This window comes from Neopelma chrysocephalum, unplaced genomic scaffold (assembly GCF_003984885.1).
Source record: "Neopelma chrysocephalum unplaced genomic scaffold, ASM398488v2 Primary Assembly neopelma1_24, whole genome shotgun sequence".
Classification (NCBI taxonomy): domain Eukaryota; kingdom Metazoa; phylum Chordata; class Aves; order Passeriformes; family Pipridae; genus Neopelma; species Neopelma chrysocephalum.
In genome coordinates, this window is record NW_020897693.1 from 20,891,719 (window position 1) to 20,909,961 (window position 18,243).

General features: G+C 40.3%; 1 protein-coding gene across 6 annotated transcripts in view; it reads right to left on the minus strand.

Annotated features, from left to right (window-relative positions):
• Positions 1–18,243, minus strand: part of RGS6 (regulator of G protein signaling 6) — a 271,553-nt gene that overhangs the window by 62,475 nt on the left and 190,835 nt on the right. For all 6 annotated transcript variants that reach the window (XM_027707478.1, XM_027707471.1, XM_027707444.1 and 3 more), the window contains 5 exons: positions 11,039–11,089; positions 9,526–9,632; positions 7,183–7,234; positions 4,681–4,745; positions 1,687–1,763 (listed from right to left, as the gene is read on the minus strand). In XM_027707478.1, coding sequence (XP_027563279.1) covers positions 1,687–1,763; positions 4,681–4,745; positions 7,183–7,234; positions 9,526–9,632; positions 11,039–11,089 — 352 coding nt within the window. The remainder of the gene's footprint in view (positions 1–1,686; positions 1,764–4,680; positions 4,746–7,182; positions 7,235–9,525; positions 9,633–11,038; positions 11,090–18,243) is intronic.

The following is an 18,243-nucleotide window of genomic DNA, read 5'->3' on the forward strand; positions in this document are numbered from 1 at the left end:
TGATAACTCAGGATTTCACATTTTAAACTACGAAGACCCAAAACAGCTAGATGCTCTGTGGCTGTGGTTTTTGAGCAATCTATATATAGCAATGGGAATACTGTGTGCAAACAAAGACATTGAAGGCAATGCAAAAGTTGGTAAGCAGGAGCAATGTTTTCAGATATTTTTGGGGGTTTTGTTTTGTTTTGGGCTTTTTTTGTTTGGGTTTTTTTGCCTTTTGTTTTTGTTTTTGTTTGTTTGTTGGTTTGGTTTGGTTTATTTCCTTTTTCTTTTTTTAGTTAACTTCAGGTTGTGAATTCACTGTGAACTCCATCCCTTCCTTTTTCGAAACCTGAAGACTGAACCATCACATGAACTGGAAACCAGGAAGCTGAAACTAGCCAGCAAAAAAGTTGATAGTTGCCAGTTCACGCTTATGTTTCAAAGAAAACAGGATGGAGAAAAGATGAATAAGCAATGGTGATCACAAAGAATCTGATATTTACATTTCTTTTTTAGGTAATAATTATATGTTTTAGACAGAATGCAGAATTTTGTCTTAAGACATTTTTTTTCATCTTGGCAATAGCCTTTAAGTAACTGAAAGTACAACTGGTATCATAACTTCTAATTTTCTCTTCCAAACAGAACACTGGTATTCTGGTTGGAAAAAATCCCTTAACTACCTTGTAATTTAAAAGATACCTATCATGTATTTAAATGTAACACAATTATAATGTTACTAAGCAAAGAATTAATCAAAATTCCAAAGGTTTAATCAAAGATAGAGATGTATACCTCAAGCCACACCCTCAAGAAATTATATTCCTTAACTTTTTAGCACCTAATGCTGAAAGTGCAAGTTCCTTCCAGTGGTACAGAGTGTCAGTACTGGTGTTCTCATGTGCCATCTTCACCAGCCCTTCTATTTTATAGGTGACAACTACCTGCACAAATGGACACTTAGGAGTTTTAGATACTAGTTTGTTGACACTAGTAGACAAACCCTGGACCATATCCATTTTCCAGCAATAATGAAAATATGCTCAAAATATTAAGAGGCTTCAAACTGCTTTCATAAGGGAAGATGAGAAGAAAAGTAAATTTCAATTATGAGCAGAGGATAGGAAAAACCCAAATACTAAATATGAGTAGATTTCATGTAAGTGGTACCCAATTCTCTATGCTAATTTAGTAGCATGAGTTGAACTACAGAGTAAAGACACAACAGAGTCAACTAGGGATTACTATAAATGAGAAAATCAAATTCAGTCTGCTGTAAATATCAGCCTTACAATCACGCTGAAGTGACAGTAATTTTTGACTCAGAAATACTCAACAAGCATAGAGTAACACAGACAGATGACAAAATTCTGTTCTTTCCATTTATACAAAACGAAAATACTACACAAATGTAGAAGCAGAATGGGCATGTGAATAGCCCAAGCTCCCATGATGAATCCAGGCTCTGGAGCTCCTAACCAACATTTCCATGTACAGATAATTAAACCACATTTCAGATTCTGGCACAGACCTTCAGAATTGGCTCTCTACTCTTTCTAGTCTGCCAGTGATTAAAATTCACCAACACCTTCTGAACTTAGTCACAGTAAAGATTTTGACAAAGAAGTTTTATTTGTACAGAATCCCCTTCCCTTCACAGCTCTAAATACTGGTGCAGTTCAGTGCTCTGGGATTACTCACTTCACTTGGGCCTCTGCTTGCATGAAGATGAATTCCCACTTTCTTGCAAACGCTCTCTGAAGTCTTGCTAAGTTTTCCTGACAAAAGATGAAGATAGTAAGAACAACAAATTTCTGTAATTACAACAATTACTTGAGAGCACAGTTAGCATGGTGGGTATTTATTTTATTCTTTTTTTTTTTAAGCTGTAACACTCAAGACATGGAAGTCAGTGTTGGTTTCAGGTCAGCTATCTTGCAGGCAAAGCAAGGCTATAACACATCTTTTCAGGCTGCAGCCCAAAGGACCCCGTCAGGGATAAGTAATGGAGTGTGATGAAGACAGTTTGAGCTCTACTATGAAAAAAACGGACTTGTTCCCAAAAGATAACACTGAGCAGCTTTGTGAAGCTGACAACTTTTCATTTCTGATACTAGATGGCTGCCACCTGCACATTTCCCTCTCATCCTCACTTTCCCTTCCTCACCCCACTGCTCTCTTCTCTTCAGGCTTTTGCTAAGGTGCAAAGCCAGAGCATCCCTTGCTTTGCTCAGTCCTGGTCACCGCTGAGAGCATTACGTAGCTGCACAGCACTGAAGGCTGGAGACTGCCAGCATGATTCACAAAAGGAAACAGCTTGTTTGTCTGAACAGTTACTGCAAAGACTGGATGCACATGCGGTCTTGCTTTACATCTGAAGTAAGAGCTCTGGTCCAGACCCATTACAGAAAGTGTAGTGATCTGAACATTTGGATGTGGATGTGACTTCATCACAGTTCAAGGTTAAACTTGGGGCATGGCTAGAATTTCAGGCTTAAATGGCACCCCAAGTTCACATATCCACACCCACCCCAACAAGGAGGCCTGTGAAACCATTAACCTGACACTCTTCTCCATTACAGTTGGTTTAACTATTGCAAATTTACACTGAAATTGAACACTTGTAGTTCTACTGCTGTTCTTTTTATACTTATCACCTTTATTTCAAGGAACTGCTTAGGCACATGCATTTCAATACGAAAAGAATTCATCCTATTATTTACTTTAAACTCTTGTATAACACAAGGCATAAAGCTTGGCCCTGTTACCACAAAGGCCATGTAACAGTTCCAGTCTGTACACATGGAGGAAAACAGTTAAGTAAATGATTTACAGATTGCTGAACTATGATTTCCTTAACTGTGGCTACAAGGAAGAACTATTTGTAATTATCTGTAACATCAATTTTTGTGGGTGTTTTTTTAATTTTGTTTTACATTTTGTTCACATGAGCTCCCTGGAGCAAATATGCTGAAGCCAATGAAACATCACCAATTGAAGCAATATTTGAATCATGCTTATGTTTGACCAATTATAAACAAAAGTGAATACAATTATACAAGCTAAATCATATCATCAAGACCCCTGTTCTACCCAGTATAAATGGGGGTTGGGTGTTGCCTATAAATGCTGCAAGCAGAACCTAAAAATGAGATGTCCTCTGAGATGCTTTGTAGAGATTCTCTTTCAAAGCTCCAGGTCATTGCTGATACCTATGGAGATGCATCTTCATGCTGGGTCTCCAAAAATGTGTACTAAATGTACAGGGCTCCTTCTCACTCCTGCAAGCTTGTTTCTCTCACTTTTGCTTAGCTTACATCTCCATTGATGGATGTGCTTCAGCTCCCATAATGAATAGGGAGAGTTGGTGCCATTCTTATCTGAATGTCTCTAATTAAGAGAACAAAGTTTGAATGCAGAAGTAATCTCTAATTGTGCAATGCAATATTCACAAGAAAAATGAGAGACTGCCAAGATCTAATTATTTACCATCACTGGAGCACTGCTACTCTCAATAGGCAACAATGTGCAAAAGTACTTAGCCATAGCCTTGCTGCATGTGTGTGGGAGTATGTGCACTGCTGAACAGCCTTTTGTTGCCTTTTGATAGATCTTTAGAGCACTTACAGTTAATTGGTTAGATGTGAGCAATTTTAATGATTTTAATAATGAAATCAGTAATATGCAGAAGAGAAAACTCAGCAAAAGGACATGTAAGTGCATGCAGATTATTATATTCCTTCCTTTATGCCTGTTCAAGATTAGAACTCTTGGGAACTCTACATGCACTTCCAGGGTAGACTAGATAAGTGGCAATTTATGCATACTCTGCACTGAAAGAACCAAATGGCATGTGTATATCTCTCCACATGCACAAAAGTCCCAAAATGTAGAAGGCAAGGCATAAGGAAAAACTCCATTCTTCGGAAAAAGTCCACCCTTAAAATATATGCTATATGTTTTCACTGTAAGAAATATGACCATAGAAGTCCACTAGAACCAGCTTGGTAAACAAACCTTCCAAAGAAAAACTCCAAATATGAATTTCAGCTGTTACATTGTTGAGCTAGTAAACAGAAAAAAGTCAATATGATAAAATAAAAGTTCAGCTGCTCAGAGTGTTACACTGCTGGTATTCAAAGAAATACACAGCCCTGCCCCTCCTGTCTCTATCTTCCCACTCCTTTCCGCTCAACCCCTGCACAGTCTGACACCTAGGTTTGGGATATTTTTATCGATAATAATTTCATATCAGAGAACACGTTCTGAATAAGCTTGAGTAAAACTTTTTACATGGCATATTGAAAACATTCCAAGTCTAATATCTGAAAACTTTTGTAACTAGATGGATCATGAACAATTTAACTGGCCAATGGTGCAACTGAAAATCCATGATTTCCATGTGTTAAAATCTGCTATATAAACCACGGACATCAAGCTAAACTTCTGTGTAATTTGCCCCAATCCTAGAGGGCTGGCTATATAGCAGATGCTTTAATTTGAGACATCGCAAAGCCAGGGACGTTCATCAATCATGTTCCTGATGTTGTCTCCGTATCAACCTTCACACAATTCTGTCAACTTAGAAAATACACAGTAAAGGCTGACCCCAAAGCACAAAATGGCAGCATTCAATTGGCAAGCAAAGCCATCCCTGCAACCCCCAGCTTTAAACTCTAGCAGCAGTGTACCTACGGCTTCATAATCCGCCAGCTCCAGCCTAGCTTTGTTCTGCATGGTCCGTTTGCAAAGATAGATGGCTAAAGGGAGAAACAGAATGGAAAACAATTACAGACAGATTATTAGTACTAGATATTATAAAAAAAGAAGAAAAAACGGTCCATAGATTGTTCATTTTCATCAGAAAGCAACATGAGTCAAGGAATGAGAGGGCTGAACATTCAGCTGACATCACCCACTAGTAATCTCAGAGGCCCTAAACACCTTGGACATCTCATTTAAACATGCTAAGAGCAGATGTCAGGACCTAACAAGATGTCCAAAAAAGGCACAGTTGCTTCTGGGGCTGGTAAAAGATACAAAATTAGCAACCTGTTCCTCTCAGGACTTTGGGAATATGTCTGCACTTCTTTTCTGCTTTTGTAAGAAAAAATAAAAATAAGAATAAAGGACATTGAAATGAAAACAGAAATATGGGCCAGACCTTAAAGGTATATCCTGGCATTTTTTAATATGCTCCATCCATTTATTCTACACATTTCAAACGGTTAAGAGAAACCTTGTCACATTTCACCATAGGCAGATGAGATGCTGCTGAAACTCATGTGGTTTGGGATTTTGAGGGTCAAGATGAGCCCAGTGCACAAGACCAAACCAGTCCGAGGTTGCCTTCTGGGAAAGTCTCACCTGGATCTGCTAAACTCACTCCATTTCCATCACAGGCTGAAACACAAGGTCCACAGCACACCCTGGGTATATAGTTAGGTCTGAACTATACAACAGAGGCCTAGTGCTACTCATGTAATTCTATTCTATGCTATTTCTATAATTTTAACATTCATACAATGAGCCAATATCATGCATGGTAACCAGAGCCAACCAGTTCATTTATATTTATACATCTCAAGGGCAGTTTTCGCTGTAAGCCCTTTATGACACCAAATAAAGTGAGAGTCAGTCGTCTCACAGTATTGTTTCATGCAAGGCAGTGACCTGCCATTAGCAGGCTAGTTCCTGTCCTGTAAGTGGACACATGCAAATAAAAAAAAGTATGAAGTGCTGCTGGAATTTCAGTTTTATTTGGGTCCACTGCTAGTTTGGGATTAATTCCTGTGAAGACTCCATCTGTACAGACCTCCGATATGCAAAGTCTGATTATAAGCATATGTTAGAGGTTTCTGGGACAGATGCAAATCTGTTACTCCAGGGCTCAGAGCTAATGCAGTTGAAGCTTGTCCAGCTGTGGGTCAGCTCATATAGGACTTTATTTTGGGGTGTACTGCTCCAGTGAATACCACTGCAGCACAATAATCTGACTGCAAAAACAATTATTTATCTGATATTGCAGGGAAAAAAAAAGAAACTTCCCTTTTCACATTGTTATTCTGGTATCTACAGAATACGTATTTGGCACAGTTCACACAGCAATATATGTGTGATGACTGTAAAATCTGGAAATTATTTTGCATATACTGAACAGCATCATGTTTTCTCCAAAGCAGTTCCCTCACTGGGATAAACATGTAAGTCTCTGCTAGCTTCCCTGCAGATGAAGACTGCAAATGAACTGTTCTATGACACACACCATAGCAGACTACTTCTTCACCCTAGCAAACGATTTCCAGAATCCATAATGATGATTAATTATAACCTGGGAAAGAAAAAAACCAAACTGATTATTCAGGGAGGCGTTCTAAACCAATCTTAGGTAATGAGATAAAAGAAGGACTTCCAGAAGCTTCTGTTTTATGAGTGCACACATGGATACACTTCCTCTTCCAAAGCCACACCAGGATACAATAATTAATTTTATCATTTAACTGTGAAAGAAGTGCAGTTCTGGAAGAGACAGCAATATTGCATGCAGACAGCTAAAGATAACAACACTGACATATTTTCTTTATGTATTATCACTGTCTGCAGGCACTCACATGCTTAACACACCATGTTGCAGTTTATTAGCTCATAAACCATGCTCAGTCTTCTCTTTTACCCTATCATCTGCTAATCTTAAAAAATTTGGAAAAATAAGTCCAATGTCATATATCAGAGAACTTTTAACTATTTTAACCATAGGTTGCCAATAGTTATATACTGGTTTATTGAGCAGTGAGACAAGTGCCTAGATGAAGTAAATTTTATTGATCAACACATCAGATTCAGCTACAGTATGTTCTCTCACAAAAGCAGTACTGGTATTATTTAAGACTCCCAAGAACCAGTATTCTTCTTGCCAAAAATCCTGCTGAAATGAATAGAGCTATGGGAGAATGAAGGTAGGTAACGATAGGTAAAATTCTGGCCCCACTGAGCTCAATGGCTACAGCTCCATGGGCTTGAGACACTCCAAGATTTCAATTCATGTATTTGAGATGGGCACGTATCTGCCTCTAATGCTGCCATCTGACAACTATGTGGATGAAGGGTTTAGATGGCAAACAGTAATTATTTTAAGGACACTTTTCCCCATCACAGACTTTCTGTACTAACTTCCTACAATGAAATAATTATACTCACCATAATCTGTGTTTTCTGGTTCCCAGCAATTTGAGGGCCAAAAGTATGGTGCCTAAGAAAAAACATAGACATTTTTGCAATTTAAGAGATGAAAAAAGCAATTCAAATGCAGAAAAACATTACAAGTACAAAAAGAAGAATCACAAAGTCTACCACCCAGTCTCTGCCCTCAGGGGAAAACACTGCTACAGATCTCCGTATTAGTGAGGATGCTTTTCCAGAAAGGTATGACCTTTAACATTCCTCACTGCAGGTAAATAGAGATGCTGTAATACAAGCATCTCTTGAGGAGAATGTCCAGTGTCCTGACAAAATTTTAGACCATGTTGCCAGCTCATTTGAATGTGGACCTCTTATCCTCTATCCTTGAGAACCTTCTCTTTCCCCAGAAATTCACATCCTGAATTTTTATCTTTTTTTAAAGCATGACGAACCTCATGGCCTTATCTATATGCTACATAGCACTTGCTTTTTTGGAGCAGTTACCAATGTGGTTGGCAGACTACAAAACAATTTACTTTTTAATTATAGCAGATGGCAGAGGTCAAAACTTAGCTGTTTAGAGTCATTCCAAAAGCAGAAGTCCTGCTAAGCTTACTGCTTTTGTTTTCTATCCAGGTCTGCATATTGCCGTTGCTACAATTAATTACAAGATATTACTGTATGTGGCTGCATTTCAGATTTACATAAATGAAAAATAATGTCCCAGTGATCACACAAATTACAGAACACTGCTTTGCACTACTGATGTAAGGCCACAGATGGGCGTAAGACATTAACACATAGACTATTCCTTGCACCAAAGTACAGTGAGAAAACACGGAATATTCAAATAATACAGGGTTTAATACTCCTCGATGATATATATCTTATGAACTTCAGAATATGAAGAGCTACTGTTAAAGGAGGGACTGATGTTGAGGTAAAAAGTAGCAAGATGAGAGTAGTGGAAAGGAAACATGATTCTATCAGGTTATTTTTGCAGAAAACATCTGAGGAGGTCTGTTGCAAAAAATGACAACAAGCAAGGAATATGCAAAAGTTGTAAGAAAAGATAAGGAAAAAAGTCAACAAGCAGTCAGTTTGATGATGTGGTTTACACAGACTTAAAACAAGAAAAGGAAATTATATTATATTGAAATGTAGCTCCTAAGAGCTGCACAGGACAACTTCTTACAGTGTCATCCTTTTAAAAAAGAGAAAAATACAGCTAAATGGGCAATCAGTATTACCCCTGCTTCTGTCACATCTTACACGACAGGAAAGCAGAACTTTCAGAAAAGAAAAGGAATTGTAATGAAAAATTTGTGTCTGAATGATGTGTGGTAACCAGAAGGTGGGGTGAGATAAGAGGAGGTCTGTGATCTCCTGGGCTTCTTTGTTCACCATGATATTGGTCACATATGATAATACAATACCACATTAGCAGGACAGTGAGAACAAGCAACAGCAACATCAGACGCACAGTGCAGAACCAGCTTTTCAAATAAAAGTTAAAAAGGAGGAAAAAAATGTAAAGGAGGAACAGCAGGGTGAACAGAAAAGAGGTCACAGGAAAGATAAGGGATCTGGCTGAGATCATGTAACAGAAAAACACAAATTCAGACAGCAGGATTAGGCAGTAGGACTCCAGGTTTGGACTTAACGCTTCTTCTAAAGTTATACAATCTGTCCAAAAGGAGTTGTTGCAGCACAAGCACTCAGTTATCTAAGAAGCTGACAGTGGCAGACTTTGGACAGGGCATAGAACTCAAGCACAGGATGCTTTAAAAATTCAGCACATCTGGAGGCACAGGGACACTGAGGGATATAGATGTCCCAATTTAGGTGACTGCCAAGGTTACATATCCTTTGTAAAAGAGCCAAAGCCTGAAGCTTGCCCCCTCCCACACCAATCTGCAAGCAAGAGAGGGTAAAACTTGAAATTTTCTGCTGTGCCAAAGCTTGAATGTCCAACTGCTAAGTTTGCCCTAGTCCAATTTGCATAGAAGAATGGCTACTCAATTTTGTGCCAGAGTTAGAGCCTGAAAGCCATTTTCTTTCTCCTGGCTTAGTTCAAATCTGAGTACAACAGCCTTGAAATAACGTATCAAAAATAATCACAGGACATACCCATTAATTTATGTAAAAACTGTAGGTAAGAAAGTAGTAGAGTGTAATTTGTGATTTTAAAACAGATCTTTTTGAAAAGACTTCATAACTTCCTAAGGCCTCTACCAAGATAGCCTCAATCCCTGGCTTCATAGACCTAGTGGTTGCTCAGGAATAAAGGGTGGGCAGTGTCAGCTGTATTACCACCGGGACAGTGGAAGGGGCCACAAGGGAGTCAGAGGGCTCACCAACCTGAAAACGATAGAATGTCCCATCATCTTTCAGGGTAAGGACATGGTCTGAGATTGGAAAGACATAACCTTGTGCAGCAATGAGACTTCCCAAGTGTATTGCTTCCCCTGTGAAAGAGAGAAAACCGCAGGGAAGTATCAGGAAGACGTGCACTGCACATTTCTCTGCTTTCAACAGCAGCTCTGGTGATGACTTGTGAAATCTGGTGCCCACATGCCTCTCTGCACCCACACCCCGTCCTTACTACTTCCAACCAAACCATGCAAAACAGGAGTGCAGAATTCAGCTTTACAACACAGATGAAGCATCACTCAAAAGTTTAACCTGCTAGTTTTGCGTTCACAAAATGTCACACACTAGTTCAGCTCTAGAACATGTAATTAATTTCAAAGCACATTATCCGCCACAGGTGACAGCTGACAAGAAGCCTGTTCCCTCAGTGAACCTCACTTGCCTCTAACAAATCCAACAAACACCTGCAACATCAGGTCATTAGCAGGATATTTATTCATAAAGACATATCCTGACTCTGTAGCATTGCCACTTGCTGGAGAAAAACTGGTGCAGAGGCAAAGGAGAATACATTTCCTAGTGCTGCCAGGGCAACCTTCACCAGCACACAGGCACAGCTGCACAGATTTTCAACCAATGCCAGCTGTCAAAGCTGCATCGACTTTCTCAGAATTGAAAAATACACATCAGCTGCTCACGCACCCCCAGGTAGATAATAAAGCTATTGTTTGCAGCTGAAATTCTTTTTTGGGACCTGACAGGACTCATGAGAAGGGATGTGTTTATAGGGATGCCCTGCTGGATGATACAACACTCTATCTCTGCTTTCACATGGTAACAGTAAGGCAGCAGAAAAACTGGTAGGTGACATTTTGGATTTTTTCCCTTTCCTGAAAAGAAAAAGAAACTTCTGGATCTGCAGATCTTTTTTTCCTCTTTTCTCAATAGATCATAACTGTGCCAAAATTATTTTGTTTTCTCTGAAGAGTGAACTATTTGGACTGGGCCCATGCACCGATCACTCTTTATGGCTGATTATCCATTTATCTATCTGTTGATTTACCTATCTGCTGCGATAAATTGGAGGCTGTCACTTGATCCCATGACAGTGTCTGTGTCATCCTTGGCCAGTATGTCCCACCAGTCATGGCTCCCTTTCTTCTCACCATGAAAACCTGCTACTGCATTTGCCTGCTTAATCACACACATACATCAACTTCCTTTCTAAGTCTGAGAACAAATTTAAAATCAATCAGTCTTCCCTAGGTAGCAACAGTTTCACAGACAAGCTAAAACTCCTACAATGAGATTTCTCTGTGCTGCAATGTAGACTTTATTAAGATATTGAGTCCTAACTCTTTCCCTCTTCCTTCCCTCCAATGCTTAAATCAACTGTGTTGTTTTACTGGCATTGCATACTGCAGCAAAATAGTAATTATTGTCTAATAGCACACACAATATAGATGGAGTACCTGCTCCTCCTCAACTGTGGTCACCTTACCTGTATCCTCAATGCTGAGGTTCCTCATAAGCCACTGCACAATATCAGAACCTTAACAAACAAACAAAGAAGAAAGCATTAAACATCTAGACCACAGGGTTTGAGAGCCCTAGAGAAAGATAACACTGAGATAGATACAATAGAACTGATGTGAACTTTACTCCATTTTCTTTTTTATCTCCACTGAGGTTGCAGAATGTTTTTCTTCTTGTGCTACACTGCAATTACATGGTTATGTAAGTCCCAAGAAGTTTTCTGTGTGATAGAAAACTTAACATACCTTAAGTCAGATATTACTCTAGTGGTTCTATGTAACTTGTCTCCCATTTGCTTCTCTCTCACCTCACCATACAGTTACATTTATGCAAGCACTAGTTAGAAAGGAGATGAACGAGCTTTTACTGGTACCTCACACATGTAATATACAAAACTGAAACATCAGTCAAAAAAAGACAGAGGAGGGTCTTTGACAAGCTTGTCAAAGACAAGCAATGTCTTGGAGAAGGAATTGGTATTCAGAGTGCCTGTAACCAAGGGACTGTCACCTGCTAGTGATCACACAAGCTGACTGGTGGCCAGGAGCAGAGGAGTGAGTCTTTAAGGTCCATCAGGTAATTCATTAGGTTTTCAGGGCCCACCAAGTATTATGAAAGTTGTTGCTACCTTATAAAGAGCATCAAGTTCTCTAGGATTAATCCTCTACATGTATGCAGCCTCTCTGTTGCTTGCATGAAAATGATACAAGTGGAAAACTTGTCACTGTTCAGTAGAAGCTAAGGCCTGTTATCAAAATACCATGTGACAGAAAGTTAAGCTTAAAATGAAACATAATGGTCTGTACAAGCCAGCTGACTTGAGTTGTCCAAAATCAAAGGCAATCAGCAAAGACACTTGGAGGCAATTTAGCAAGACTATACCAAGTTACAACAGTGTGCAGCACAACCTAATGATGCCATGTCTGGGTGCAGACATAACACCAAGCCCTTCTCAGCATACAGTCAATTTAATGAGAAACATTTGTATTCGCATACAGTGGGCTAATAGCTTCAGTAATATTCTACAGAATCATAGACTTGCCTGGACTGGAAGCACCCTAAATATAACCAGTTCACATTCCCCTGCCATGGACAGGGATGCCACCCACTAGACCACGTTGCTCAAAGCCCTGTCTAACCTGGCCCGAACACTTCCACAGATGGAGAACCCACAACTTCTTTGGGCAACCCATTCCACTGCCTCACCATCTTCATTGTAAAAAAATTCTTTACACCTAGTCCTAATTACCTAATTACCATTATCCCTTGTCCTATCACTATCTGCCCATGTAAAAAGTTGCTCTCCCTCTCTTTTATAAGCCCCACCTTAAGTACTGGAACGCTGCAATAAGGTCTCCTTGGAACCTTCTCTTCTCCAGGCTGAACAGTTCCACCTCTCTCAGCCTGTTGTCACAGGAGAAGTGCTCCAGCTTTCTGATCATCTTTGTGTCCCTCCTCTAGACTCACTCCAGCAGGTCCAAGTCCTTCTTGTCCTGATGCTCTGTTTCAAGTGGGGTCTCCCAAGAATAAAGTAGAGGGGCAGAATCCTGTCCCTCAACCTGCTGGCCATGCTGCTTTTGGTGCAGCCCAGGATGTGGTTGGTTTTCTGGGCTGCAAGCGCATGTTGCTAGATCCCATCCAGCTTTTCATCCACAAGAACCCCGCAGTCCTTTTCTGCATGGCTGCTCGTGATGAGCTCATCTCCCAGTCTGTACTCAGGTATGGGATTGCCCCAACCCAGGTGCAGGACCTTACACTTGGGCCTGGTGAACTTGATGACGTTCCCATGGGTCCACTTCTCAAGCTTATCCAGGCCCCTCTGGATGGCATCCCATCTTTCTGTTGTGTCACCTGCAAACTTGCTGAGGGTTCACTCAATCTCGCTGTCTATGCCATTGATGAAGATATTAAAGAGCACCAGTCCCAAGACAGAGCCTTGAGGGACACCATTTGTCTCCAGCCTCCACCTGGATGTAGTGCCATTGACCACAACCCTGTGGCTGCATCCATCCAGCTAACACATCCCAATCCACTGAATAGTCCACTCTTTAAATCCATCTCTCTTCAATTTAGAGATTAGGATATCATATGGGACCATGTCAAAGGTCTTAAAGAAGTCTAGGCAGATGACATCAGTTGGTCTTCCATGTCAACTGCTGCAGTCACTCCATCATAGAAGGGCAACAGATTGGGCAGGCACAATTTATCCTTAGTGAAGCCATGCTGGCCTGTCTTGGATTACCTCCTTGTCTTGTATGCATCTTAACTTTGCTTCCATGAGGATCTGCTCCATGATCTTCCCAGGCACAGAGGGGAGGCTCGCTGGTGTGTACTTCCCTGGGTCTTCCTTTCTCCCCTTCTTAAAAATGGGAGTGATGTTTCCCTTTTTCCAGGTACCAGGGACTTGTCCTGACCATAATGAATTTTCAAATGTGATAGAGTGACTTGGCAACCACATCAGCCAGTTCCCTCAGTACCCTGGATGCATCTCACCAGGCCCTATAGACTTGTGCCTATTCAGTTTCATCAGGTGGCCTTGAACCTGCTCTTCATGTAAGCAGAAGGGACTCACTGAGTACCCTGGCCTTCTCCATATCTATTGTTATCAGTTCTTCTTTCTCTTTTATCAGGCGGGGTAGACTGTCCTTGGCCTTTCTTTTTTGACTTACGTACTTATAGAATCCCTTTTTGTTATTTTTCACCTCTTGCCAAATCCCATTCCATCTGTGCCTTAGCTTTCCTGATCCCATGTGTAGGGACACATCTAAACTGTATCACTGTACTCTTTCCAGGCCACATGTCCCTGCCTTCCACAAACTCTGAATTTCTTTCTTGCTTCTCAGTTTGAGAGGCAGATCTGTGCTCAGCCATGCCTGCCTGGCTTGATTTCCTATACACTGAGATGGAGAACTCTTGTACTCTAAGTGTCTGTAAAGAGCTGCCAGCTCTGGTCAGCTCCTCTGTCCCTAAGGACAGTTTCCCAGGGGATCTCATCCACTAATATTTTAAACAGCTGTAATTTTGTTCTTCTGAAGTTCAAGGTCCTGATGTTGCTCTTTGCCATTGTTGCTTGAGACCACAAAATAAACCAGGGTATGGATAGTACAGCCCACACAGCCTCCAATCTTAGCCTCCTTAATGAGTTGTGCTATGTTTTGTGATATATCAGTTGACGATAGCATACAAAAAGGAACTGATCAACCATATGAATCAGAGAATCATAGAATATGCTGAGCTGGAAGGGACCCACAAGGATCTTTGGGTCCAATCCTTAGTCCTGCACAGGACCATCCCCAAGAGTCACATCATGTGCCTGAGAGCATTGTCCAAACACTTCTTGAACTGTGGCAGGCTTGGCGCCATGACACTTCCCTGGGGAACCTGTTCCGGTGCCCAAACACCCTCTGGGTGAAGAACCTTTTTCTAATATCCAACCTAAACTTTCCCTGACACAACTTCAGGCCCTTCCCTCGGGTCCTGTCACTGGTTACCACAGAGAAGAGATCAGTGCCTGCCCCTCCTCTTCCCCTCAGGAGGAAGTTGTAATGCAATGAGGTCTCCCCTCAGTCCAAAACTATCTGCTAACTGAGAACATATCTAGTGAACACTGCTGGCTGAATAACATATGGGGAATATGTTTAGAGCCAGTAAATGCTGTTTTGACAAGTTTGTTAATAAAGTATTCTATTTAATAAACATGAATGTTCCCTTTCACCTTCTACAAAACAAAACTATTTTAAAGACAGAACACAGCAGTTCTGGTTAGAAAACTAATTCAAGAAGACTCAAACTAAAGTGCTTCTGTATTGTTAGAAACAAAACAAAACCTCACAAAATACTGTCTTGATTCAAGTGAAACCGGAATCTTTACTGGATTTTCAGTTCATCCCCCAAAATAAAAAGGCCACTGTTTCTCCTGATTTTGGTCTCAGGTTACAGGCTTGTAGTGATCTCTTAGGCATTTTATTGCCAAGTGACGTGACAGCTGATACCTGAAAAACATTTGGAATGTTACATTTGCTCAAGGGAGGTGAAGTACATTTTCAATGATCCCTTTCCAGATGTATAGGAATACAGGAATACCTAATGCAGGATTAAGTCCCACTCCATTTTTACAGAGAATGATCATGTCCCCAGCTCTAGGCTGCTTTTCAGGAACCTATTCAATTTCCATCAAACTACAGTAAAAAATTCAAGTAACACTGAAAGCTGGTTCCCCAGTCTTTCTTGCCAATTAAGAAGGGTTTAAAAGGGGCAAGTAAGCTGAAGGTGCAATTCAAACACAACTCCTGTGATCAGCCACTCCAGAATATAAGCAGCACTTAAGATCAGGAATTTTAATTTGTCTCTGTTAAAAACATGAAGTCGTTCCTGAATATTGCCAAGAGCCTGGAAGATGTTATAGTTGTTCTCCAGTTGTCCTGAGGCAGACAGATTATCTTTCTGCTGAGTTTGCTGAACCATTATTTATCACCTGCCAAGACTCATTACTCACCCTTGGGACAATGACAAGTCTTTCCTTCCTCTGTTAATTACTGTCATCATTAATAGCCATGTCACTAATTAATATTCAATCATAATGAAAACTCTTTACTGTCATCTCCTATAACACCTCCAATTTTTAGGGTTACCCTTACACATTGGCTCTGCCTCTGCTTGTGGAAATTTCTACCACTGAAACATACTTTTGCCCACTTAGAAATACTACTTATGCTCTTCAACAGATGAGAAAATTCAGATTTATCCTTATAAGACATGGTGAAGACTTGAGTGATTCCTTTACAAGACTCCTCTGTCAGAGCAAGATACAAATACCTTGATCTGCAAGTTTTCCAGAAAACATAATTTTAACCTCTCCTGTAGATTAAAAGCCCAGTGGACAGCCCTCACGTTACTCACCCTCCCCCTCCCCCAAATTTTCTGTTTCTCAGATTTCACATTTCTCAAACTCTTTCAGAGGACACCCAAGGGAAACCCTTGACTCTGACATGTTTCCACTATACAGTAACAGGGCATTTGAAATCTTGTGATAACAAAGAGTTGGGTGTGTTTTCATAATAGGAAGTATTGCTGGATCCAGGTAGAGGAATGGCTTCCATCTTCTCTGTGCTCCTCTCTATACATCTACATTTCCTCTGAGTCAGAATGCTCAGTTCAAGGATAGTCAATAGCCTATGAATACCTATTTCCTTCTCACATATAATGAAACATATCTTTTTGCCTTAGGCTCTTCTTTGAAGCTGAAGTAGATCAAGTTGCTTCATACCAACAGAATAGCTGTATTTTCATGCACAAACAGATTCACAATGACCATTTATCCAGCCATGTGTTTAGAGACAGACTAGCAGTTTTATATTTCTTGCTGTTTTCTCCATTTTATCTTCAGTCTCAGTGACTCCATAACAGTAGCTAGTGTTCTAAGGTGGCCATTGCCTGTTGACATGACAAATGAGTGGTCAGCCACTGAAAGATAAATTAAATAAAGTTCACAAGGTGTGAGGCCATTGGCAAGATGCAGCTGATGAGGTGAGTCACCACCACTGTATTTGGTATCTTGTCTATTCAACCCATGTTGTTCTACCTCTTCCAGAAAATGCATCTTCCACATGCTGTGTGAAACGGCAAAGGCAGACAGAACAACATACCCTCCTCCAGCAATTCCTAAAGATATGCTGCCCGGAGTGGAGACTGTACCTCTGGCTCTGAGCAAAGGAGCCAGAACCACTGGATCTGCTTGTCATCCAATGGACTAAACATGTCCCTGACAAGGCCTACACCTGTACGCATGCATATGTATACAAACAAAAAATACAAGAATATTTCTGAAACTTCAGCAAATGTGTGCATTTTTACATTTCTTTTTAGGCCTGATAAGGCAACCGCTTTTTTTTTTTTTTCTGTGTCCTGACAGAGCTGACAAGCACTGACGTGTGGAGCTCCACAGGGATTTGACATGGGACATCTTGTGTGGCCAGCTGTGGCATTGGAGACCAAGGACTAAAGTTTGTCCTTTCTCGTGGTATTGGATAAGCTAAGGCCTGATCACTGGATGCCATCCAGTAACTACAGCTGATGAGGTGGAATACTTTGGATCTCAGATTGCTCCCAGCGTCACGCTGCAGTGACAAATACTAACACTAAAGAAAGCAAGGTCTTAAAAACTTTAAAAATACCATCCAGTCATAACATAAAAGAATTTGTCATATATACATGCCTACAGAAGGAGACATAAGATTGCTTGATTATTTCCTGTCTTTTTTTCCAGTGTTACTGTAACTCCAATATTTTCTGAACTTATTTTAATGATTTTAAAGAAAGTAGTAAATACTTTTTCATGGCAGGTAAAGGGGTTTTTTTGTGCTCTGACTGGGGTTGGGTTTTTTTTTTGTTTTCTTGTTTGTTTTTTTTTCCCAAAACAAAAACTGAAAATTTGAACTGTTCAGCTCCCTTTTAGACCTTTACTATACACGCCATGACACATTCCATGGGCAAACAAGCTACGTGCCTGGTCTCTGTTGTCAATCATCTCCAAACTCAGGGTCCAGACAGTCTTTTGATGAAGGGGTGAAAATATGTCCTGTCACTTCATTCTTGAAAATAGATGAACCCATTTTAGCACCAAATTTTCCAAACAATTTGCTCCTGAACTCAGAGCAATCCTTAAATATTTCTATCAGAAAAGCAAGACAGGAGAAAAAAAATCACAAGCAGTTGAAATGACATAAGAATACATTCATAGGTGTATGAGCAGACACTTAAAATGCTTTTTGTGCTGCCAATCACAGCAATCACACTATTTAATGAAAATAATGTATTTGAGTCCTTCCCCAAACAGCTCTGAGTCCTTGGTAAATCCACGGCAAAAAGGTTAATTATCCCCACTTTTACCACTGCGCTTGCAAAAATAAACAAATGAACATCACCCATGATAAAGGGCAAAACGATTTCATACAAAATTTCTCAAGGCCCCCAGCACTCCGTGCTACAATTTTTCTTACACAGAGCTCCCCTCTGACTCCCACAGTGATTTCAGCTGGGTTGGAAGTACAGACTACTGCTCACAGTAGGGATTTAATGCAAAGCAACGATTTTTATGGTAGGAAAAAAAGAAAGAAATATCTATGTCTCTCTCTGGTATTCTGTTACAAGTATTGGGGAAGCACTTTTTAA